The sequence below is a fragment of the Peromyscus leucopus genome, chromosome 11 (genome assembly GCF_004664715.2).
Source record: "Peromyscus leucopus breed LL Stock chromosome 11, UCI_PerLeu_2.1, whole genome shotgun sequence".
Taxonomy (NCBI): domain Eukaryota; kingdom Metazoa; phylum Chordata; class Mammalia; order Rodentia; family Cricetidae; genus Peromyscus; species Peromyscus leucopus.
In genome coordinates, this window is record NC_051072.1 from 3,113,226 (window position 1) to 3,134,300 (window position 21,075).

A 21,075-nucleotide genomic window follows, 5' to 3' on the forward strand; every position below is an offset into this window, starting at 1 on the left:
GAAACACTGGGTCAGAATCATGTTTGGAACCCGGTCAATTTCCTGTCACTCATCTGAACATATACCGGACTTTTCATCTCTTTGAGAGGAGGGCTTCCTGGCGACTCACGGGACAGGGGAGCTAAACTCTAGAGGACTCTGTTGTTTCTGCTTGCTTTTATCTCAGCAGTTTTTCCCAGGGTCAGGCTCATGCTGAGTGAGGCCCAGGTCTGCCTGGCCTGCAGCCAAGAGTAGGACAGTGTGGTGTGACCCTTCAGCTACGACGGAGCAGAACCCATCAGTGCACCAGTATCAGGTCCTTGGTCATGTGCCAAGTTGAAAAACAAACCCCAAAGGACTTCTTTGTACAATAGGTGCAAAAGAGGAAATACATTAATTTTGTCTTCTACTTTTTCAGGTTTCTCCATTGCTCTGAAAGGCTGGACTGTCATTACAAACTGTACTTTGGGCCAGAGAGAATCCTGACGAGTTGTCATTTTGGGAAGTTTTTTCCAGAAAGGGACACCAGGGACTTTGGGCTTTTTGGTTCAGCAACAGACTGCTGTGGATATTACTCTATGTAAATAAAACACTGATGGCCAGTGACCAGGCAGGAAGTATGGCGGACAAAGAGAGAGGAGAATTGGGGAAACAGGAAGAAGGGGGGAGAGACACTGCAGCCACTGCCAGGAGAAGAGCATGTAGAGACGCCGGTAAGCCACCAGCCACGTGGCAAGCTATAGATTTATAAAAATGGGTTAATTTAAGATAAAAGAACAGTTAGCAAGAAGCCTGCCATGGCCATACAGTTTATAAGTGATATAAGCGTCTGAGTGATTATTTTATAAGTGGATTGTGGGACTGCGGGGCTTGGGGAACCTGGAGAGAAGCCCTCCAGCAACAACAGACACTGAGCAGAGCTAGCTGCCAAGAGCTTTTATAAAAGGAGAGGGCAAAGCACACACTTTTCACATAGGTCCGTACTCAGGGTGATAGTTCAGGTATGTTTCCATAGCAATCACTTAACTAAATGAAAGCAAGAATGTGACATAACCTTCATGGTATACATTTTCCTGAACTAGCCCTATCAAAGAACTCAGGGAAACATTTCTGAGATTTCTATCTTATAACTAAACCTGACCTGCAGAATGGTATAGGTTCTTCTAAGGTTCAAAACACATTTTTTTTTTTTGAGACAGTATATCACTATGTAGCCTTGACTGGCCTAGAACTTGCTGTGTAGACCAGGCTGGCCTCAAACACAGAGATCCACTTGCCTTGCCTCCCAAGTGCTGTGATTAAAAGAATGCACTACCAGGACCTTTTGGAATTATAAATATATGGCAGTGTTGGGAATCAGACCTGGGTCCTTATGCCTGCTGGGTAATTTTCTATAGGTGAACAATATCCCAACATCTTGTTTTGTTTAGAGACAGGGTCTTCCGAAAAGGCTAGGCTGTGTTTGAACTCGTGGCAATCTTCCTGCCACAGGTTCCTGATTATTGGGATTACAGGTATGTACCACAGACACCCAACTTGAACATTACTTGGAAATGACATTACTAAGTATGATCAGAGCCAGGTGATCTTGGACCCCATTGTATTTTTCTAGACTATTTTGCATACACATACATTTCATTGTTCATACGACACACATATCATGAAATTGAAGAAGGTCCATCTGAATCTTTGTCATCCATACATCTACATTTGTATACACAAATTCTTTCTACCACTTTTAAAGCTTGTATTATGTATTTTCTTCAAACCACTAAATACTCCTTAAAAACCCAGGTTTGAGGGGTGGTGGTGTGGCTGGTGCTGAGCGCTTGTCCAGCATACAGAGCAGCTAAGAGCAGATGCGAGGCACAGCCAACTCCTGACTTTGGGGCGGTAGAGATCCCAGGGTCAGACAATACTCTGATCATATTTAAAGCTATATATGTAGAACTCTCTGGATGCTTCTAGGCAAATTTGTTAATTTAGAGACAGGGTCTTACCATGAGGCTAGGCTGTATTTGAACTCATGACTATCCTCCTGCCTCAGGCTTCTGATTGTTGGGATTACAGGTGTGTACCCCAGGCACCCAGCTTGAGCACTACTTTTAAATGACATTGCTAAGTGCTCATTGGTGGTCTGCTGGTCTGGAGTCAGAGAAGACAACTATGCTTTGTCCTACAGAGGCCTTGGGGTATCTGCATTGCTCAGCCTGCTGTGACTTGGTAAGGGTGATGAACTGGGGTCCTGGATCCTGCCTCTAATTCCTGTAGGCTCTTTCACTCCTGTTTCCAAATGGTGGCCTCATCCCCTATGTGCCAAGCACTACAGGGCATGGCCAGGGAAATCACTTCTTAGTCTAACCTGGAGAAGCTGGACTGGCCCCAGCATCACTCTATCCCAGCAGGTAGCACCACAGACCATAGTTCTCTCCCTGCAGAAAGCATGAAGTCCACAGAACCTTGCCTGCACCGCTCATTTATCTCAGATTCTGCTGTCACCCTGTTTGCAGTCTTTGGATCTTCACCCCTGTTTTTTTTTTCCACCAGTCTGTAACAGCAAATGGTCTTCACCCCTGACTATTCAAACACGATATTGAAATGGACAAAACACACCAAATGGTTTTCCAAACCAGCACAGTTGTCAGTTTGCACCCCCAATTAAGTTTGACATTGAATTTTTGGAACTTCCAAATAGTTTTTGTATATATTTAGCTCATGGTGAAAATCTAAAAAACAACAAAAAAAGCCCAAAACAAACCAACCAACCAACCAATCAAGTATAAAAACAAACAAACCAAAAAAATTTATGATTTGGTTGCTATTTAAGTCTGAAGAGTCATTGTAGATAACATCATTCCACAGCATTTTAACTTTTGGAGGTTTCAGCAAAACATTCTTCAAGAAAATTCTTAGAAAAAATGAAGCATAAACAATTTTAAGTTGACTTTTGGCAAAAATCTATGACTAGTTTTATCACACTCAAGGTTGAAAAGTTGAAAATTATCATAGGATGTGGCTACAAGCACAGTGTGAACCCTGAAAAGTCTGTCTCCTCAGAGCTTCACCAGAAGGCTTACACCCTGAGAGAAGGGCTGTGATTGGGCGAGGCCCACAATGTTCCTTCTCTTCTGGTTACTCATTCCTTTGAGCCCAATCAACACTGATCCCCTCCGTCATCCAAGACTTCATAAGGGACATGTGGGCAGAGTTCGGACTGTTCTGTGTCAAGTCAGGATTTTATGAAGAGAGACACTAGGGTCAGACCAGAGGCTCAGGCAAGGGAGCAGCTGCTCAAACCTGGGGTGAAGCCAGACATGGGAGTGGGTGCAACGTCAGTGAAAAGCTCCTCCTGTTAAGACTGACATTTTAGAGTTATTTCCTGAATGCGCCTTCCAGAGTTACTTGGTCTATCTAGGTGGTCCAGCCTTTGTGGCTTTCCCAGCATATTCCTATGGTGGTGGGAGATGCTTTCTCCTCTGTACCTTTATGCCATGGATGTTATTTCCAGGGGAAAGCAGTGTGGGCCCCGGCGTCACAGAACATGGCTACAGACAAGGGGAACCCACTGTATCTTTATAAGTTCCTGCTTTAGTTGGCGCAAAGGGAGAATATGCAGAACTGTATTTTCTGGCTCTCTGACCTCCTAGAACAATACTGAAGGTTGACATGGCAGCTAGTATAATGCCAGTGTTAAAATAGTCAGTGAACATGAATGGGATGCCCTTTGCAGCCCTGTGGTGGGAGGGCATTAAGAAGCTGCGTTAGTTACAGTTCAGTCCTTCACTCCATTCAAGAAGAAGATTAGAGATGCAAAGCTCTGACTTGTGATCAGATCCCAGAGTGGGAAGGCTCTGCCCAAAGCAAGGACCATGGGCCTTTCAGAGGCATGGGTAGGTAGGACATGCAGGTCCAGATGTTGTGAGAAGTACCTGGGCAGCACTCAGGAGCTGCACAGAGCTGATACTCACAGCTATGGACTTCTGATACCGAGCCCTTCCGGATAAACTTAGGAATGAGATTTAAAGGGCATTCCTGTTCATCTTTACTCTAAGGACAACACTTTCTTTAAACTCCACTTGAAGTAAAACCATTTCCCACATCACTTAGAATATTGCACTATTGTCTGAACAAATACATTGGCAAACAAATCTATCATCTTGGATTAAAAATCTGGCTACAGAGATGGCTATGGGCCCCATCTCACTTTGGCAGACACTTCTTCAGGTCAATGAGGTCATGGGTCAGCAAAACTCTGGTCAATTGGAAGCATTATTAGTGTCCAGGAAAAGCTAGCCATGTGACCTCAGTGTCCAGAGAAGGATGCTGAATGTGAGATGGCTTTCACGTCTGCGGGAAGGTGGACACGCTGTGCAGAGTTGAGTGTTGGTGTCCATCAGACAGGTGCAGTGTCTGGAAACAGCCTCCTCCAGTGCAGGCTTCTCAGCTGCTTGCAGATGGGCCACTCCACCATGCCTCGTCCTAGAGGCACCGAGTGGGAGGGCTTTTAGATCCCAGGGACCCCAGGGACCCCAGGACCAGACGGAAGGCTGTTCTCACAGCAGCCTGAGGACAGCTGCCTCCTGGCCTTCACTGTGCAGCAGGGAGTCTTCTTAGAGGGGTCTACAGTGTAGAACATTCTATCCTTCTCTGGCTGCAGTGTTCTGAATTTACCAAAATTGATCCCCAAGACCCAAATTCTGACATCATCCAGTTGTAAAGCCCATGAACTCTCACCCCAACTTCCCTAGGTTAAACAAGATAATAACCAAGGCTTTTGGAACCTGTTGTCAAATATACACTGCATATCATGCCTCTTCTGTCCACTTCCCTTCTTACCTGATTTTTCCTGTCCTGGGCATTCCGTCACCTTCATGGCAACTGCTTTTCTCCATCCCCAAAGAGGATTCAATGCATTTGTCACCCAACATACAAACATTAGTACCTACTTCTACCTACACTCTAGGAACTGGGTCATCAGAGTACGTTAATGGCTTTTTCTTTACTTTGGAAGTTTCTATCCAGCCTGAACTGGAAGACAGAAAAATCATGCAGACACACTAGCAACTTGACCATATATTGTAAATGCAGAGCCCCGTATCTATATATATTGATACAGCTTTAATATCTTAGTAAGGAAGGGGATCATGGCATGCAGCTGCGAGCCTGTAGCATCACCTGATCCTGGGATTTCTTTTTCTTCTTCTTCTTGCCCCAGCACCCAGAACTCTCCGCATCCTTGCCATTGGCCTCCCCACAGAGCAGTCCGTCCAGCTCGTCTGTGCCCATGTGCTGTCCCTGAGACGTTTCTGCTGCTAGCCGGTATGAGAGGTTCCTCAAGATGCACACACAGTTTTCAACGGTCTGCAGCATCCCCAAAAGAAAAAGGGAAATGGAGGGGTAAGTGTAAGTGACTCAGCAGATGCCTCCACCCTGGAAAGGCAGTCAGTCTCCATGGACACATTGGTTCTCAGATGCATTTACCTCCTGCTTTCAAGGGCTCTGCTAACAACTGCAACAGAAAGAATCTGGATAAGCTTGGAAGGTCCTAAGACCATTTCTCACTTGAGACAATTATCATCAATATTAGGTACTTCAACAAACACCAGTCACGGGTAATCAAAATGCAATTGTGAGAATTGTACAAATTCGCAACTACAAGATCACCATTTACATGCAACTCCTGCCTGGAGTTTAGGAATCCAAGTCACTAAGATCACAGGGAGTGGATTTAGTTCGGCTCTGGTTGGGGATGCTGTTGTACATCATTTATCAAGAAATATACAGTTTCCGTAATGCTGGAGACCACACCTGGGAGGCCCTGAGCATGGGACATACAATACTTTGTCTCGGCTTTGGTGTGAATATTAGCTCTGCCCAATGGCTGTGTGTCTTTGTGCGCAGTGACTAACCCTTTTGTGCCTCCGTTTCTCTATTAGTAAGCCAATCATGATAAAAGCACCAGCATCACAGGGCTGTGGAGAGGACGGAATGAATTTAGAGACTTGGTGCCATTGTTGCTGTCACCAGTAAGTTGTGGAGGTGAGACAAAATAAGTTCTAGAAGCTTCCAGAAGTTGAGAGCGAAGCTCAAGAAGCTGCATCTGCAGGCTGGAGCCAACCTGAGGCTTGTCTCACGATAATGCTTTCGCAAACCCAGCATGACCACCCCTGTAGAGGGGGAAACACACCCCAGGCTGCTATCGGGAAACCAGAGAGTTGAGACAGAGATTGTGTGACCCACGCATTTGTCCTTTGTCCCTCTGCAGAAAGTGCTTCTCTGAAAGAAAGTCGACTTTTAAAAATCTATTTTATTTACTGTGTATGTGTTTGTGTGTCTGTGTATTTGTGCCTATGTATCTGTGTCTGTGTGTTGTCTATGCATGCCACAGCACACATCGGGGAGGTCAGAAGACAACTCTCTGGAGAAGTTTCTTTCCTTCCACTGAGTGTTCTGTGGCTCAAAGTCATGTTGCCAGCCTTGTGGAGCAACCATGTCTGCAGCCTGGGCCATATCATGGGGCCCCAAAGTTGACCTTTTACATTTTCTTCTGAACTTAAGACAGGCCGCAGGGGTGGGGTGAGATAGAGAAATAAAATACACATCTTAAGAAAGGGAAAACAATAAGGGGAAGAAAACACCCCAATTTTATTTTGAAAACCCTTGCATCTTGGCGATCATGTTTCAGAGACCCACTGTGTGGCTCCTAAAAGCAGGGAACAGACTTTCATGCCGCAGAGGGAAGAGGGACGGGTGACACCAACTGTAGGTAGCTCACTGTTGAAAGCTATTCCCTCTGTCTGGGGTCAGTGCCAGACAGACAGAGCCACTGGACTCTAATCCTGGCCTGCTGCCCCCATTGGCAGGAAGCTGGTAAAGGGTAGCCTGTGCTCTTAACCTGATTAGGGGTGCTGTGACTGTCAGTTAAGAAAAGCAGTTCTCAGGATATACTCTGCGGCCCATGCATCCTTAGGTATTTTTTCCAGCTTGCCAAGGTTTCATGGCTGCTAATCCCACAGGCTTTGAGCCAACTTGATTTTCTGTTTCGAGCATCCTTTCCGCATCAGGAAAGGAAGCCGGCATGAAAGCAAGTAAGCACAGGACGACACATGAAAGACAGACACGTCTCTCCTTGAAAGGAAAATGTTATGGCACAAGTCAAGACAATTTTCAAATCATCTCAAACTGATTTCTGTTCCATCAAGGACTCAGGAGAGAAAGCTTCCTTCCTTCTCATCTCGTTGTTTCTCTCCCCTGGGGCTTCCGTGTTCCTCCAGCAGGACTGAGGAGATTAAAGCTGTAGTTTCAAGGAGTGTTTTATAATCACTCCGCAGTTAGGGAGATGGTGTGGGGAGAAGCTGGAGAGAGAGAAAGAAGGAGCTGGGAGGTGTGGTGATATTGTGTTCCCCAATATATTGTGCACCCTAATAAACTTATCTGGGGTCAGAGAACAGAACAGCCATTAGATATACATAGAGGCCAGAAAAATGGTGGCACACACCACAAACACACACACACACACACACACACACACACACACACACACACACACACACACACAGGAACTAGAGACTTTTAATTGTTTAGGCTTTTAGCAGCAGTTCAGCTGAGATTCACTCCAGATGGGGACTGAAAGGCTTCCAGTTTGAGGAAACGAGGTCAGCTGAGGAACTGGCGAGGTGAGGCTAGCTGTGGCTGGTTTAGTTTCTCTGATCTTTCAGCGTTCACCCCAATACCTGGCTCCGGGTTTGTTTTTATTAATAAGATCTTTTAAAATCTGTGTTACAGGGAGGGTAGGAAGGAGGGGCCTGGAGAAGAAAACTGCGCCTCTTATGAAGCTTCCTGGAGTTGGGTAGTCTGGCTGGGTTAGGTAGGTTCCCAGTTCAAGAGCATTCCTCTAAAGGGAGCGTGGAAAAGAAGACAAGGAAGAGCAGGGACACTGGCAGAAGATGCGCGGCGTCTGGTGGCTAGGTTTGTGACATCCATTACTGTCAACAGCGCTTTTTAGTGTTCTTCTTGGTCACCAGGGTCATTTTGACTCCTTATTTTCTGTTAGAACAGGCTAATTTGGGAGTCATCTGTGGACGGCTCCACCATATGTTAGCCATTCAATAAACTGTCCCAATTATAGGAGCAGAGCCACGAGCTTGCATGGAATCCAGGCTCTTATTCATTAACTTCTTTGGCCTTAAAGACAATGTGCACTCATGTTTCCCCCTCTCACTTGTCATTGTGAAAGCTCAGAAGCAGCCAAACTGAGGGCTGAGTGGAAAATTATGGTGCAATAATAATACGTTAAAAGTCAACAGTACGATCCAGCCAGCAAAGCCTGGTGGAGTAATTTATCACACTGGATGGAGCCCTTCAACAGTCAGGGCATGCGGTTAAGACAGTCCTTCCTGTCACAAGTCGAGAGCACTTGTGTACAGTGCTCTAGTGAGCGGGGGATGGAGAGGGCATTGGACGCTGGCCCTGTTCTGATGCCCAGCTCAACACACGCCCTACTTATCAGGGATACTCAAGTCTTCTCACTCCGGTCTAAAGAAATCCTCCACTTCAACTTCATCTTTTAGAAAAATAAATGGATATCAAAACAGATCATCTCGTTGGTCTCCTAGATGGATTAGGAGAGTCTGCTCCTCCAAACAGTCAGACAATGATGCTTATGCCACAGAACATGGTGGTGCCCAAGCTCTGTGCCTGAAAACTGCCTACAACCTCCAGAGATGGGAGCAGGGGAGCTTGGCAGAGACATGAGGCAGTGGCTTCATTTGATTCATCTGCAAGGTCCAGACAGTGGGAAAGCTGTCTTGGATCCAGCAGACTCACAGACTTAGCATCTCCATGTATCCTCCGCCTTTGGATACTGTGAATATTAAAATGCTCAGCATTGCTGTGGCAGTGAACTATCTACACGAGCTCTTCCATAACTCATGTGTCTATTACACTAACAGGCTCCTGTAAGTACTCAAGATTTCTTGACTGGTCACCAGTTTAGGGATTTAATTTTCTTGTCAACAGTATTAATAGGTCTACAATGGTTATCAAGGGACTTCACAGAAGAGGGAGGCTTAAGTCTTTATTATATAACATCCCATGCTTGAAGTTAGTGCTGTAGCACTGGCTTTAGGCCTGGTGGGTATCAGTGATGGGTGGACAGTGGTGTTTACCACTGGGTGGAGCCAGTGTCCTGCAAGACACCTCAAACCCAACTCTTCAGGGTGACAGGCTCAGACATCAGTAACACTGTCTAGTGTATAGTCAAAGTGAGGAAGGGTTACATTAATTCACCCATAAAGCCAATTAATGGCTAAGCATCCTGAACTATTATTTAAGATTTATATTTATTTTATGTGCATGATTATTTCATTCCATGTAAGTATGTGTGCCATGTATAGGGCCTGATGCTGACAAAAGCCAGAAGAGGCCATTGGACCCCTGGACTGGAGCTACAGACTGTTATTAGCTGCAGAGTGGGATCTGGAAACTGAGCTCAGGTCCTCTGCAAGAGTGGCGAGTGCTCTTGACCGCTGAGCCGCTGCTCCAGCCCCCAAGTGATTGTTCTTTGTTGCTGTCTTTTTATTTTTTGGAGACAAGGTTTCCTTAGCCCAGGCTCACACTGAATTCACTGTAGCTGAGGATGAGCATGGACTTCTGACCCTTCAGGCTTCACCTCCCAAGTGTTGGCATTCAGGTGGGTGCCGCCTCACGCAGCTTATGTGGTACCGGGGCTTGAACACAGGGCCTCCTGTGGGCACTGTAGGCAAATGCCAACTGAACCGAACCCCTTATTTGCTCTCCATCTGACTTTACAACTACACTGCCTTAGGCACACCTCCTAGGTCGTCCATTTCAAACCTCCATCTACTCAGGCAGGGCTTTAATCCACAATCTCATCGGATTTCATGATTCACTTTTAAATGGATAAATACTTGAGGCCAGGGTTGGGTATTCATAGCTGGAGGGTGGGTAATGGGGTCCTAGCAGGGGTCTTGACCAGTTGTTCCAAAGGCAACTGACGAAGAGTTAGTACCGGGAACCATGGGGTCAAAGCGGTGGCAGCTAGGCTCCTCACAGGGCATGTTCCATGTCTGGAGACACTGTTGTTTGGTCCTATGGATGAGAATTCCCCAATATGAGAATATGGCTGCAGGGACAGACTGACTGAAACTTCAGGGACTGTGGAGTGTTTGGAAGGTTACAGACCCAGAGTCTAATCACAACTTCGTATGGGTAATCTTTAGCTCACTCCATAATCCCGCTTTACCTTCTTGGCCTCTCCTACAATCAGACCTAACATCCTGTTCTTGGCCAGGCCTTTTTGGAATGTATTTGCAGAACTCTAGTTTTCTACCAATGAAAGGGCTGAGTGCTGTCAAACAAGGCTGAAGGCCGAAAACAACAGTTCTTCCATTTTATTGTAACCCGCTTCTCTGATGTCCCCACCAATGCATTTTAAAAGCCCCGATTTACAATTTCCTGTGTTCTATTTCTACTTTAGAAATGCCATGGAACAGATTCCATGTTGAAAAACTGGAACTTGGAGGAACCTAATCCATGGCCACTAAAATCTGGCTCCATGATAAACTCTGTCTCATGCCCTTGAGTTGAGACCTGCGTTTTCGGTTTTCGGGTCAACTGTGCCATGGTGGTGATGGGCATGGGGAAAGCTGCTGGCATCCAGTGGGTAGACAGAGGCTGGAGAGGGTGCACAACCAGCCCAGTGCACAGACTCTCACAACAAAGGCTTGTTCTGTTCCAAATGCCTGTAACAGTAGCTGTGGAGAAGTCCTCATTAAAGAATGATGTTTGTCACATGCCTTATTTTTAAAAGTAAATGTTGACATATAGCTACATATCAGGATACTACAAGATCACAACTTTCTAACTGTTGTGAATGACGAATTTAATAGAGACAAAGCAAAGTATCTACAATACTGGAAAAGCCCACCTAATAACTAATTCTCTTTTGAGTTTGTGAACTAGCATAGTGCAGTGACATTGAGAGATAGCACGCTGGAAGCTTTAATTGAACGTTTTTGAAAAATTAAAAAAGGTTTTGCAAGCACTTAAAAAACAGCCCTTAGTATAATTAAATAATTAGTTATCAAAATTTAATTTATAAGAATTTATAATTATTCAAATTTCAACATCTTCATCTTCAAAATTGGATACTTATTTTTTTTAAAAGTGCAGGCTGGAGGCTCAGATGTGTGAAAGTTTAGCCCATGGTTTGATTTACTAACAACAATCTAGATTTCACTTTAACTTCCTGAATTCTCAAAAACAGCAATTTTCAAATGCTGGTTCTAAGCTAGAGTGAGCATCCCTCTAGATGTTAGATCATTGTTGTAGTTATATCAAGAGAGGGCTCAGAACATAAGTTATGAAATACTGTAATAGCTTCCCATGGCTGCCAGCCGTTGCTTCATCTCTGGAGTACCTTTAATCATTAAGAATCTGGATCTATGCAAACAGCACCAACCTTGCTATCGATCTCACTGCTCCCCAGCGCAGACTGAATCACATACAGCAAGGCATCCGTGAGCCCATCACACTCCCGCATCCTCCGGCGGGCCTCCTCTCCAGCTGAACTTACATTCCTGAAAAGCAAAGGGACATGTCAGTGACCTTCACTGTGGCCACAAGAGACAACCCTTTCAGAAGGAAATTCTTTTCCTTTTTACAGTGTTTAATGAGACTGTAGCTTTAGCAAATAGACATGGCTTCAACAGACACATCTTGGAGCTGATTCATAAGCATCTACTGCAACTTGTTAAAGAGAGACTGCAACATGATATGTCGGAGTCCTGGGACTCTTGAGAACTAGAGACTTCTAGAAACTTGGGAGGTTTACCTTATTTACAATTGAAGAGGGAATCAGAAGTTTTTGAACATTCTTTAAGAAATCTCAAGTATTTTCACAGCAAGACCTGTGGAAGGTATATGCCTTAAACATATACCTTCCACAGCCCTGTCAGAAGCATACTGGTAGGAATTAATTCTAGGGACAAACTTTTTTGTGTCATTGGGATGTCTCTGACACAGCCCATAGGAAGGAGGTACACCACACTCTTTCCCGTGTTGCATATCCTGAGCTAAAGGCAACAGAAGGATCCTATTGTAATACTTCACATGGTTAAGCAGACAGACACTCTTGTAGCTCTACAAAAGACATGTGATGTCTGAGTAGATGAAGAATCCCTGGCATGATATTAGAGAGAATCTTTGGGAGTGCTGTTTATTTATTCTGTTACCTAAAAATGTTCTTCTATTTATATTTATGATTTAGATGTTTATTTATTTATTTATTTGCAATGGCCATGGACAACACAGAAAGAATGCTGGAAGAGGTGAATCGGTAGATGGCACAACAAGATTGGAAGCATTTGAGAGCACAAGGGAAATGGGGGGAAGAGAATGAGATATTGCAATGGTCCTCAAATTTGGGAATCCTGATGATGACCTTGAAGGCAGCTAGAATGGAGTTACACTCTACTCTGGAGTCTGATTCTAAAAGCTTGGGTGGAGGTAGATAACATTCGCCTCCTGGATAATACAGAACATGGTATCTGAACTCTAACTCCATAGATGGATTTATTGCAGGAGCAGTGCTCTTTGCTGATTGTTGGGAGCCATAGAGGCTAACTACAAGAATCTGTACATTGGGGCAGGGTCTGGAGTAAAGGCAGAAAGGGTGACTTCATCCCATCACCTTGGCTGACAAGGTGCTTTCTCATTTCACTCCCAGTTTCCTTTGCTGGCGCTAAACTGTTTGAAGATGAAGGAGTGGACACTTCCTGCACCCAGGCCCCTCGCCTCCCCTGGAGGTTCTGAGAGTCACTGAAGGGGATGCAATGGAATGTAAGTCAATGGAAGAAGGAAACTTGAGTGCTACAGGGCTGACTGAGAATCTGGGTAATTGGTTTTGTTAGGATTTTCTTTTAATGAAAAGAAAACAGGCGTAATGCTGTTAAAAGGCTACTGATCCTAACTATTTACTTTGATATCTAAATGTTTTATAGGATGGGTTAAAATAGGATCCATCAGTACATTAATATAACACTATGAAAGGTTATTCAATTTAAATAGGATTTTTTATTGATCTTAAAATATAAATAGAAGATTTTAGGTGCTTAGATGAGATGACTAGGTAAATATTAAAAACATTTTAATGTGAGTTCTTGTAAATTCTAACCTTTGTTTCTGAGATGATATCTGTTGGGGATGAAGGAGGAGGAGGAGGTAACTTGCTGTTAGAAAGAACTTGTGAGAGGCATGGTAATATTGTTCCAATCTAGAAGGGCAATTATAACAGAATGTTATAGAGCATGCCACCTAGGAATGATTTCCACCAGGTTGAACTTTGAAGACATTCAGGAAGTTTGTCAAAAATTTCAGTTATTCTTTCTTGGCAAGAAGAATGTTGGGTAGCAATGTGTGTGTGACTTTTGTTTGGTGGGGAAGTTTTCCCAAATAACTAGGGAACCCAGACAGACTCCTTAGAAATGATTTATATATACCCTAGCATCTGTCTCCTCCCTTCACTGATAACCTCAGCCCTTTTTCTGTTTAAGCTCATCATGGTAGTAAACTGCCTCCTTTCACAAGACATGACAATTAGCCTCATTTTCACTGGGATTTAACAAATGTACAGAACCAGCCAAAGAACAGCAGGAATGAAAAACTTCACCAACATTATATGTTGCCAATTGCAAAGATTTTCTTTATTCTAGTTTTTATTTGATTTTTGAGTTCAGCCTCTTCCAAAAAGATATTAATTTGTCCCTATTTTGAAATGTTCAAGGTACTGAGAAATAAGGAAGACTAGTCAGGCTTGGTGGCACATGTCTTTAATACTAGTGCCCAAGAGACAGAGGTCAGTAGAATTCTGTGAATTCAAAGGTAGCCTAGTCTACAAAGGTTGTTATAGGTAAGCCAGGGCTATAGAGCAAGACACTGTCTCTAAATAAATAAATACATAAATGGTAATAACACCTTAATAGAGAAGGGAAATGACTAAGACACACATGCATACACATGCTTTCACACACACACACACACACACACACACACACACACACACACAGACCCATGTAGAGATACACAGACATTCTGACACACACACAAACTAACACAGACACACACATTGTTTACATCTATGAGGAGGCTCAGTATGTACACCTTAGATGGATGTAAAAGCATGTATAGTATCTCTATTCTAGAGACGGTTTTCTAGATGCATTTGAATTTGGGTTTACACTTTGAATAAACTATTCTTGCATATGTAAACACCTATTTGGATGGCCTTTGTTTCTGCTGTGAGGTGAAGGAGAGTGTCTTAGTTATCATTCTCACCATATAAGGGAAGAAGATGCAGCCTGTCACTGCATTCAGGGTGGGGTGGGAGTGAGAGTGGGGTGGGTGTGCACAGTAGTGTTTAAGTCAGCAGGGCTTGTGGCAGAACATTTCACATGGTGGTCACAGCAGGAAGGAGAAAGTAGGAACTGGAAGCCATATCAGGCTCCATCCTCATATCTCCACCCGGTGACTCACCCTTGCTAGCCAAGCACAGGCTGGGCGCCAAGTGTTCAGACCCCATGAGAGACATTTCACGTTCAGACCATAATGTGCCTCTTGCTCTTCCCTAAAAAACAAGCTTACTCTCCCACTGTGACACTCAGCATTTATTATTGTTGAAGACTTTTGATTATCATTAAAGTGGAGTCATGCCAGCTGACGGTTTAAATGTAGAGACGCCACTAGGACACCATAAAGACATAAGTGTCACATTATCTCAGTTTGAATCTCTGTTCCTACCTCTTGACTATGAATGTTTTGCTAGTTACGAGCCACAACAAGTAAGTGACTATTTTTCATCATAGACCTAGCTAAGCATTTGACAATGAGCCAATGCCTAACATAGGGAGTCCTTATGCTCACTGTACTTAAAGCATTTTTTTCTGTCCATCATTGGGGTAGGCAATTCCTAAAGCTGTCTAGAAATTGCACAACAGACAAAATTATATGAAAAAAACTATAGCATGGAAAAATTCCTAAAAGTTTCTTTGTGAAAACCTTGAATACATGTGTACTATCTAGCACCTAGAAATAATCTATATAACCCCCTAGAAATAATCTATATAACCCTGGCTGAATTATCAGCATATTATTAAACAGGTTCAGATTTCAGGGCATTCTTTTGATTATTTTGTCTATGAAAAATTGATACAATTTGTTTCTCTGTCTTCTGATTAAAAGACCAAGTTTTTATTCCTTTGCATCCAGACAGCTGCTTCGTTTTCCTCATCTTCAGGGTACTGGATATTTTCCTTTGATCCTCCATTACTCACTGTACCTGTTTAAATTAAATTCAACATACAGTGCTCTCCTAGGATCCACAGGGGACTAAGACCAGATGTGAATGGCAATATCATTTCACATAATATATGTGTCTGCTACAAAAAGTCGGCATGTGAGAGATCAAACTGTATAGAAAGCCAAGGGGTGGGTTTAGGAATGTAATGTTGGAATTAGCCTCTTCCTCTGCACTCCATTAGCTCTTTGAACTGCCACTGCTGAGCACCCATTGATCTTATATGGGAATCCCTAAGAACGGGGCCTTATCTTACAGTGTTCCCTTCTGGAGGGCTGAAACGTGATCCTCGGTGCATACCTAGCACTGGGTGCCTGATATGCTTGTGGTAGGTGCTCAGTGCAAGTTGGCTACTTAAGTATGCTCACTTCTTCATTCAGAATGGAATTCAGGAGGTTGGGGGACCTGATGATTATTGTAAAATGCTTATGTACAAATATCAGATGCTCACTTCTGAGTTTGAATTGGGCCACTATCCCCCCCCCCCCAACCTGGCTTATACAGAGAAAGCTAGGTTTTCAGAGAAACAATAGAGCAATAGGGTTCGCTTTCAGATGCGCTTTCTTTCCTCTGGTGGTTCAGATGACTGAGGGCATGCATGGTGGAGAGAATTGCTCTGTTTTGCAGCCTGGAGACTGTCAGACATTCTTCTTTCACATGAATCTACAACCCGGGGGCTTAGGGGAGGAGCTTTCACTCTCAAAATGGAAAGTGTTTCCCCCCCTTTGGTGTCTGTAACTTTTCCATCCCACCTAACCTGTTCCTTTGGCTTTTTCACAGGGGTTGCATATCAGTTATCCTGCATATGAGATGTTTATATTACAATTCATAACAGTAGCAAAATTACAGTTAATGGTGTAGCAACAAAGACAATTTTATAGTTGGGGTCACCACAACTCGAGGAACTATATTAAAGGGTTGCAGCATTAGGAAGGTGAGGACCACTGATCTAGAATGTCCTTCTTTCTACCACTCACCTATCAACTCTGACCATCACAGTTTCCAGGATTAGACAAGAGCAATACTGTGTCCATCTTCTAAGCCTTAGTTAGCTTAGTTAGCTTTCTGTGGCTTTGACAAGCTTAAGAAACAGCTTATTTAAGAAACAGATTAATTCTTGCTCATGGTTTCATAGATTTCAGTCCAGGGTTCTCTGGTTCTGTTGCTTTCAGGATTGTGGTGAGGTAGTATATCACGGCAGAAGGATATAAAGAGAAAAGCTGCCTACCTCCCAGTATCCAGGAAACAACAGGCATGAGAAGAGGGGTCCTGGACCAAAACATACCTCTACAAAACATCCCCCTCCCAGTGACCCACTTTCTCAACCAACCTCCTAACAGACCCATTCAGCTATGAAATTTTAAGAGATTAATCCATTGATAAATTCGTATTCCAATCACCCAATAAGTCCTCAATAATGCCAGTAGCTGGAGACAAAGCCTTCAACAAATTAGCATTTTGGGGACACTTCAAATGCAAACCACAGTAATTCCTTAAACTTTCTACTACCTCCTGCCTCACTGCAGGGTTCCTTTAGAGCAGCTGCAATGCTTGACTTTTAAACTGGCACCCCATGAGGTTGGGACACAAGTGAGAGCTTCTCTCAGTTGTGCCTGGCCTGCCCCTGCACAGCACATTCTTGGAACTCGCCCAGTGACCACATTCTCAATGAAAGAGCACACAACTCCTTTCAGCCCGGTATGCTTCTAGACCAGTGGTCTTAGAATTTCTGGGTATCAGGATACTTTAAGTTATCAAAACTGGGTGAGTGTTAAGAAATCACTAGCATGCATCTATTGAGTGGAGGTAGCCCTGGCCCCTGGTAATCACCCTACAATAGGCCCCACAACAAGCTTGGCAGTGTGAAGGCCAGAGGCCTTCCTTTAACAGCTGGGGCCGGGAAGATCTTCCTCAACACTCAGCTCCTGCTTACTCCAGTGAGTCTGACTTTGGGAATTTGGTATAAACACAAACCCAAGGTTCTTTCCTGCCCCAGTGATTCTATGTGTGCTCCTCTATCTGGATGGCACACATACCTGTCAGCCTAAGGACTGCTGTTTATGCCCCAGCAGGAAATCCACAGAAGAGTTCACATGAAGATACTGATTGTTTGACCGGAAGCCATGGAATAAACTACTTTTGACATGATTTACAAATACTGAACAATATTCACCAGGCAACTCCAAACACAATAGGGCCCAGTGTCACAAAAGGGCACAGTGTCCCCCAACACAACAGATAGTTATTATACCAGTAGTCATGAGTAGCCAACCAGCAAATAACTGGACATAATTTATTTTCAAGGGGAAAGAAAGTTAAGTAAAATATACATTTTTTTGATGATGATATCATTACCTACTCAGTGACTAGTGAATTTGTCATAAATTATGTGAAAACACACAGGAATGGGAAATCATACCCATTAGGCCACTTGCCTATGAACTACACTTGTATTTACTGCAGAGAAAAAATACTTAAAAGAGTTCTATCCATCAATGTCAAAACCAAGGGTTAGAAACTTCTCATGGAGAGGAACAGAGTAAATACTTCAGCTTTTGAGGTCATATAGGGACTCTGTTACTTCTTTTCTTCCTTCTTTCAGCAACCTTTTCAAAGCATAGAACTCATTTTTACGTCTGTTATATAGATAAAGTCATGGGCACGACTGGGTCATGGGCCAGTGTACCAACTCCTGACCTGGATCTCATCTGTCGCTCAGTTACAGGATTCAGGAATAGGTCTCTGAATATTAGTATTAGACCATTTTTTTAGTATTATATCATCTTACTAGATTTTTATGAATATATTCTTAATTTTATATGGATGGAGGTATAAAAATTTACCATTCACTGAGGTCATACATCTCCCCACAAGTCTAGAAAGAAATCAAAGTAAGTGACTTTGAGTAGTGCATTGCTATCCTAAATCCAGGTTGGGTTTGAGGAATGTGGTGGTATGAATAGGAATGGCCTTTATAGGATCATGTACTTGGATGCTTGGTCATTAGGGAATGGTGCTACTTAATAGGGACTAGGATATGTGACCTTGTTGGAGTAGGTGTGGTCTTGTTGAAGGAATTGTCTCACTAAGGGAGGGGTTTGGGGTTTCAAATGCTCAAGCCAGGCCCAGTGTCTATCTCTTCCTGCTGCCTATGGATCAAGATGTAGTCTCTCAAGTTACTTCTCTAGCACCATGTCTGCCTGCCTGCATGCTACCCACCATGATGATAATGGGCTAAACGTCTGAACTGTAAACCAACTCCAATTAAATGCTTTTCTTTATTAGAATTGTCATGGTCATGGTGTCTCTTCTCATCAGTGGGACACTGACTAAGACAAAGAATCAGATGTAGTCTCTCTAAGTGTCAACAGTAGCTCTGTTTGGTGTGAAGGTTCAGGCTGCTGAAGAGCAAACACGAAGAACAGACAAAAGCAGGGTGAGCATGAGAATGTGCAGGAAAAGTGTAACTGGGAAAAAACATGGATATGGGACAACCAACCAAAGAAAATGAGCACCCACCCCAGGAAACACACACACACACCTACACACCCTCACTATTGCCAGAGTGAATTACATGTGATCTCTAGAAGTATGTGTATAACCTATTGGAGTGCTCTGCCAGCATACAATGGCACTCAGGGAGGCAAGACTTCCAGTTCCCTTGAGAGACTATGCCTATGGAATATTGCTGTGGATATCACTCTATGTAAATAAAACACTGATGGCCAATGACCAGGCAGGAGGTAGGTGGGACAAGGAGAGAGGAGAATTCTGGGAAGCGGAAGGCTGAGGGGGAGAGACTGCAGCCACCGCCAGGAGAAGCAACATGTAGAGACTCTGGTAAGCCACCAGCCACGTGGCAAGGTATAGATTTATAAAAATGGGTTAATTTAAGATAAAAGAACAGTTAGCGAGAAGCCTGCCACGGCCATACAGTTTATAAGTGATATAAGCGTCTGAGTGATTATTTTATAAGTGGATTGTGGGACTGCGGGGCTTGGGGAACCTGGAGAGAAGCCCTCCAGCTACAAATGGCGCCCAACGGCTCGAGTTTCCACCTTAAACCTGAGAATATTTAATAACCAATTCTAAACAGAGCCAAAACCAGGTTCCTGCTTCTTGTCTCATACCAGCAGCTAGACGCCGCAAAACACAGGTTTGAACACTGGCGGGTTCCTGGCGGGTGCGTTTGACCGGCAGTATGGCGGAAAGGAGGCGTCTGCCAGCGGCACATTAAGCTGTGTGGTAGATTTAGTCTTTACTAGTATTTAAAAAAAAAAAAAAAAAAAAAAAAAAAAAAGAGGTTTCTGGGCTACACGCTGCTTTGATAAAAGCTTAGACCCACTATTTCTGAGACTTGATGACTCCCAGAGCTGGCGGAAAACGTACCACTGCCATGTTGGGAAGCTGAAGTGGGCGGAGCCAGCAGCCACAGCGCCGTTTCAGGCTTACAATGGTACAGTTTAAAGCAATAGGCTCAAGGCTCAAGGTACTATAAAACATAAGCCACATAAAGATGGCTACCACACAGAGAATCTGGATTATGTTCTCTTTGATATTCATAACTAAAGAAAAACATTTGATTACAAAAGCTGTTGAGTTATGCCAAAATGTATATTTTAAAGGTACCTTGACTTCAAAATTTGGATATAAGGATATGTTACTTTGGAAAAGAGGTTCTGCTTTTGTTTCCACAGAAAGCCAGAGGCTGTGGACTTGTTCCAGATTAAGATACATCAGGTTTCACCAGCCAAGACCCCCTGAAAGGACTCCGATGACACCATGGCCCAGATGATCCAACATCCAGAGCGGTTTCAAGGCAACTGGTTCACACAATACAGCCTCACGGACTACCCCATAGGTCTAAAATTTTCTTTGTATCCCCATAAGATACAGCGCCCCCCTCCAGCAGGAAGTAGTAAGAGATGCTACGCCCAAATTCCTAAATATACCAAGCTGGCTTTAGAGGTGGAATTGGCTCACTCCCCCTCTAAACCCAGACATATTGCTTTAAAAAAAAATGGTTAAGAGATTCTTGTGTCCCAAATCAAAAGAGCCCTCTGGTGTGGGACAGAGAAAAACCAATATTTTTATTTAAAACAGGTTGATTATAAATGTGATCTCTTTCTAAAAAGAAAAGGGGATATGATAGATAGGAGGAAATGGAGATGATAAGATAAAAGGGTAGATTAATGAACCTACTTTTAAAGAACAACTTGTTTAAAATGTTTTACATTGGTATAGATTTTAGTTTATGTTTAAAAGGTTTTACGTTGGTATAAATTTTGGTTCGTTGATACAGACTTGAAGTTAATTTTGTTATACTCTCTCTATATATATGTATATTTCTATTCTTGTTTGAGGTATTATGTTTATGTAACTCATTTAAAATTGTAATGGATAATTAAAAATAGATTAATAATTAGTCATCTATGATAATCATATCTGTAGCCATGTTAGCTAAGTCTTCTAGGTATACATAGATATATTTCAGATAGATAGGTAATCTTCAAACACTTCATAGACCTGGAGAATATGGCATTTAAATAACTTAGAATTCTGTTGACGTGAGACACAATTGCTCCTGGCTGCACCAATTTGATCCCGAGAGAATGTTGGGCTTCTAAGACATTTCCATTTGGAAGTTTGTCTTTTGGCACAAAATGGCCTACTGGGCAAAGAACTGCCCTTGCCTTGATGGCTGACAGTACAAATGCAATGCT

At 43.3% G+C, this 21,075-nt stretch overlaps 1 protein-coding gene across 1 annotated transcript in view; it reads right to left on the minus strand.

Moving 5' to 3' along the window:
• The window catches only part of Ctnnd2 (catenin delta 2), an 874,755-nt gene that overhangs the window by 128,550 nt on the left and 725,130 nt on the right, over nucleotides 1-21,075 (minus strand). The window contains 2 exon segments of the mRNA XM_028882044.2: nucleotides 5,155-5,340; nucleotides 11,462-11,579. Coding sequence (XP_028737877.1) covers nucleotides 5,155-5,340; nucleotides 11,462-11,579 — 304 coding nt within the window.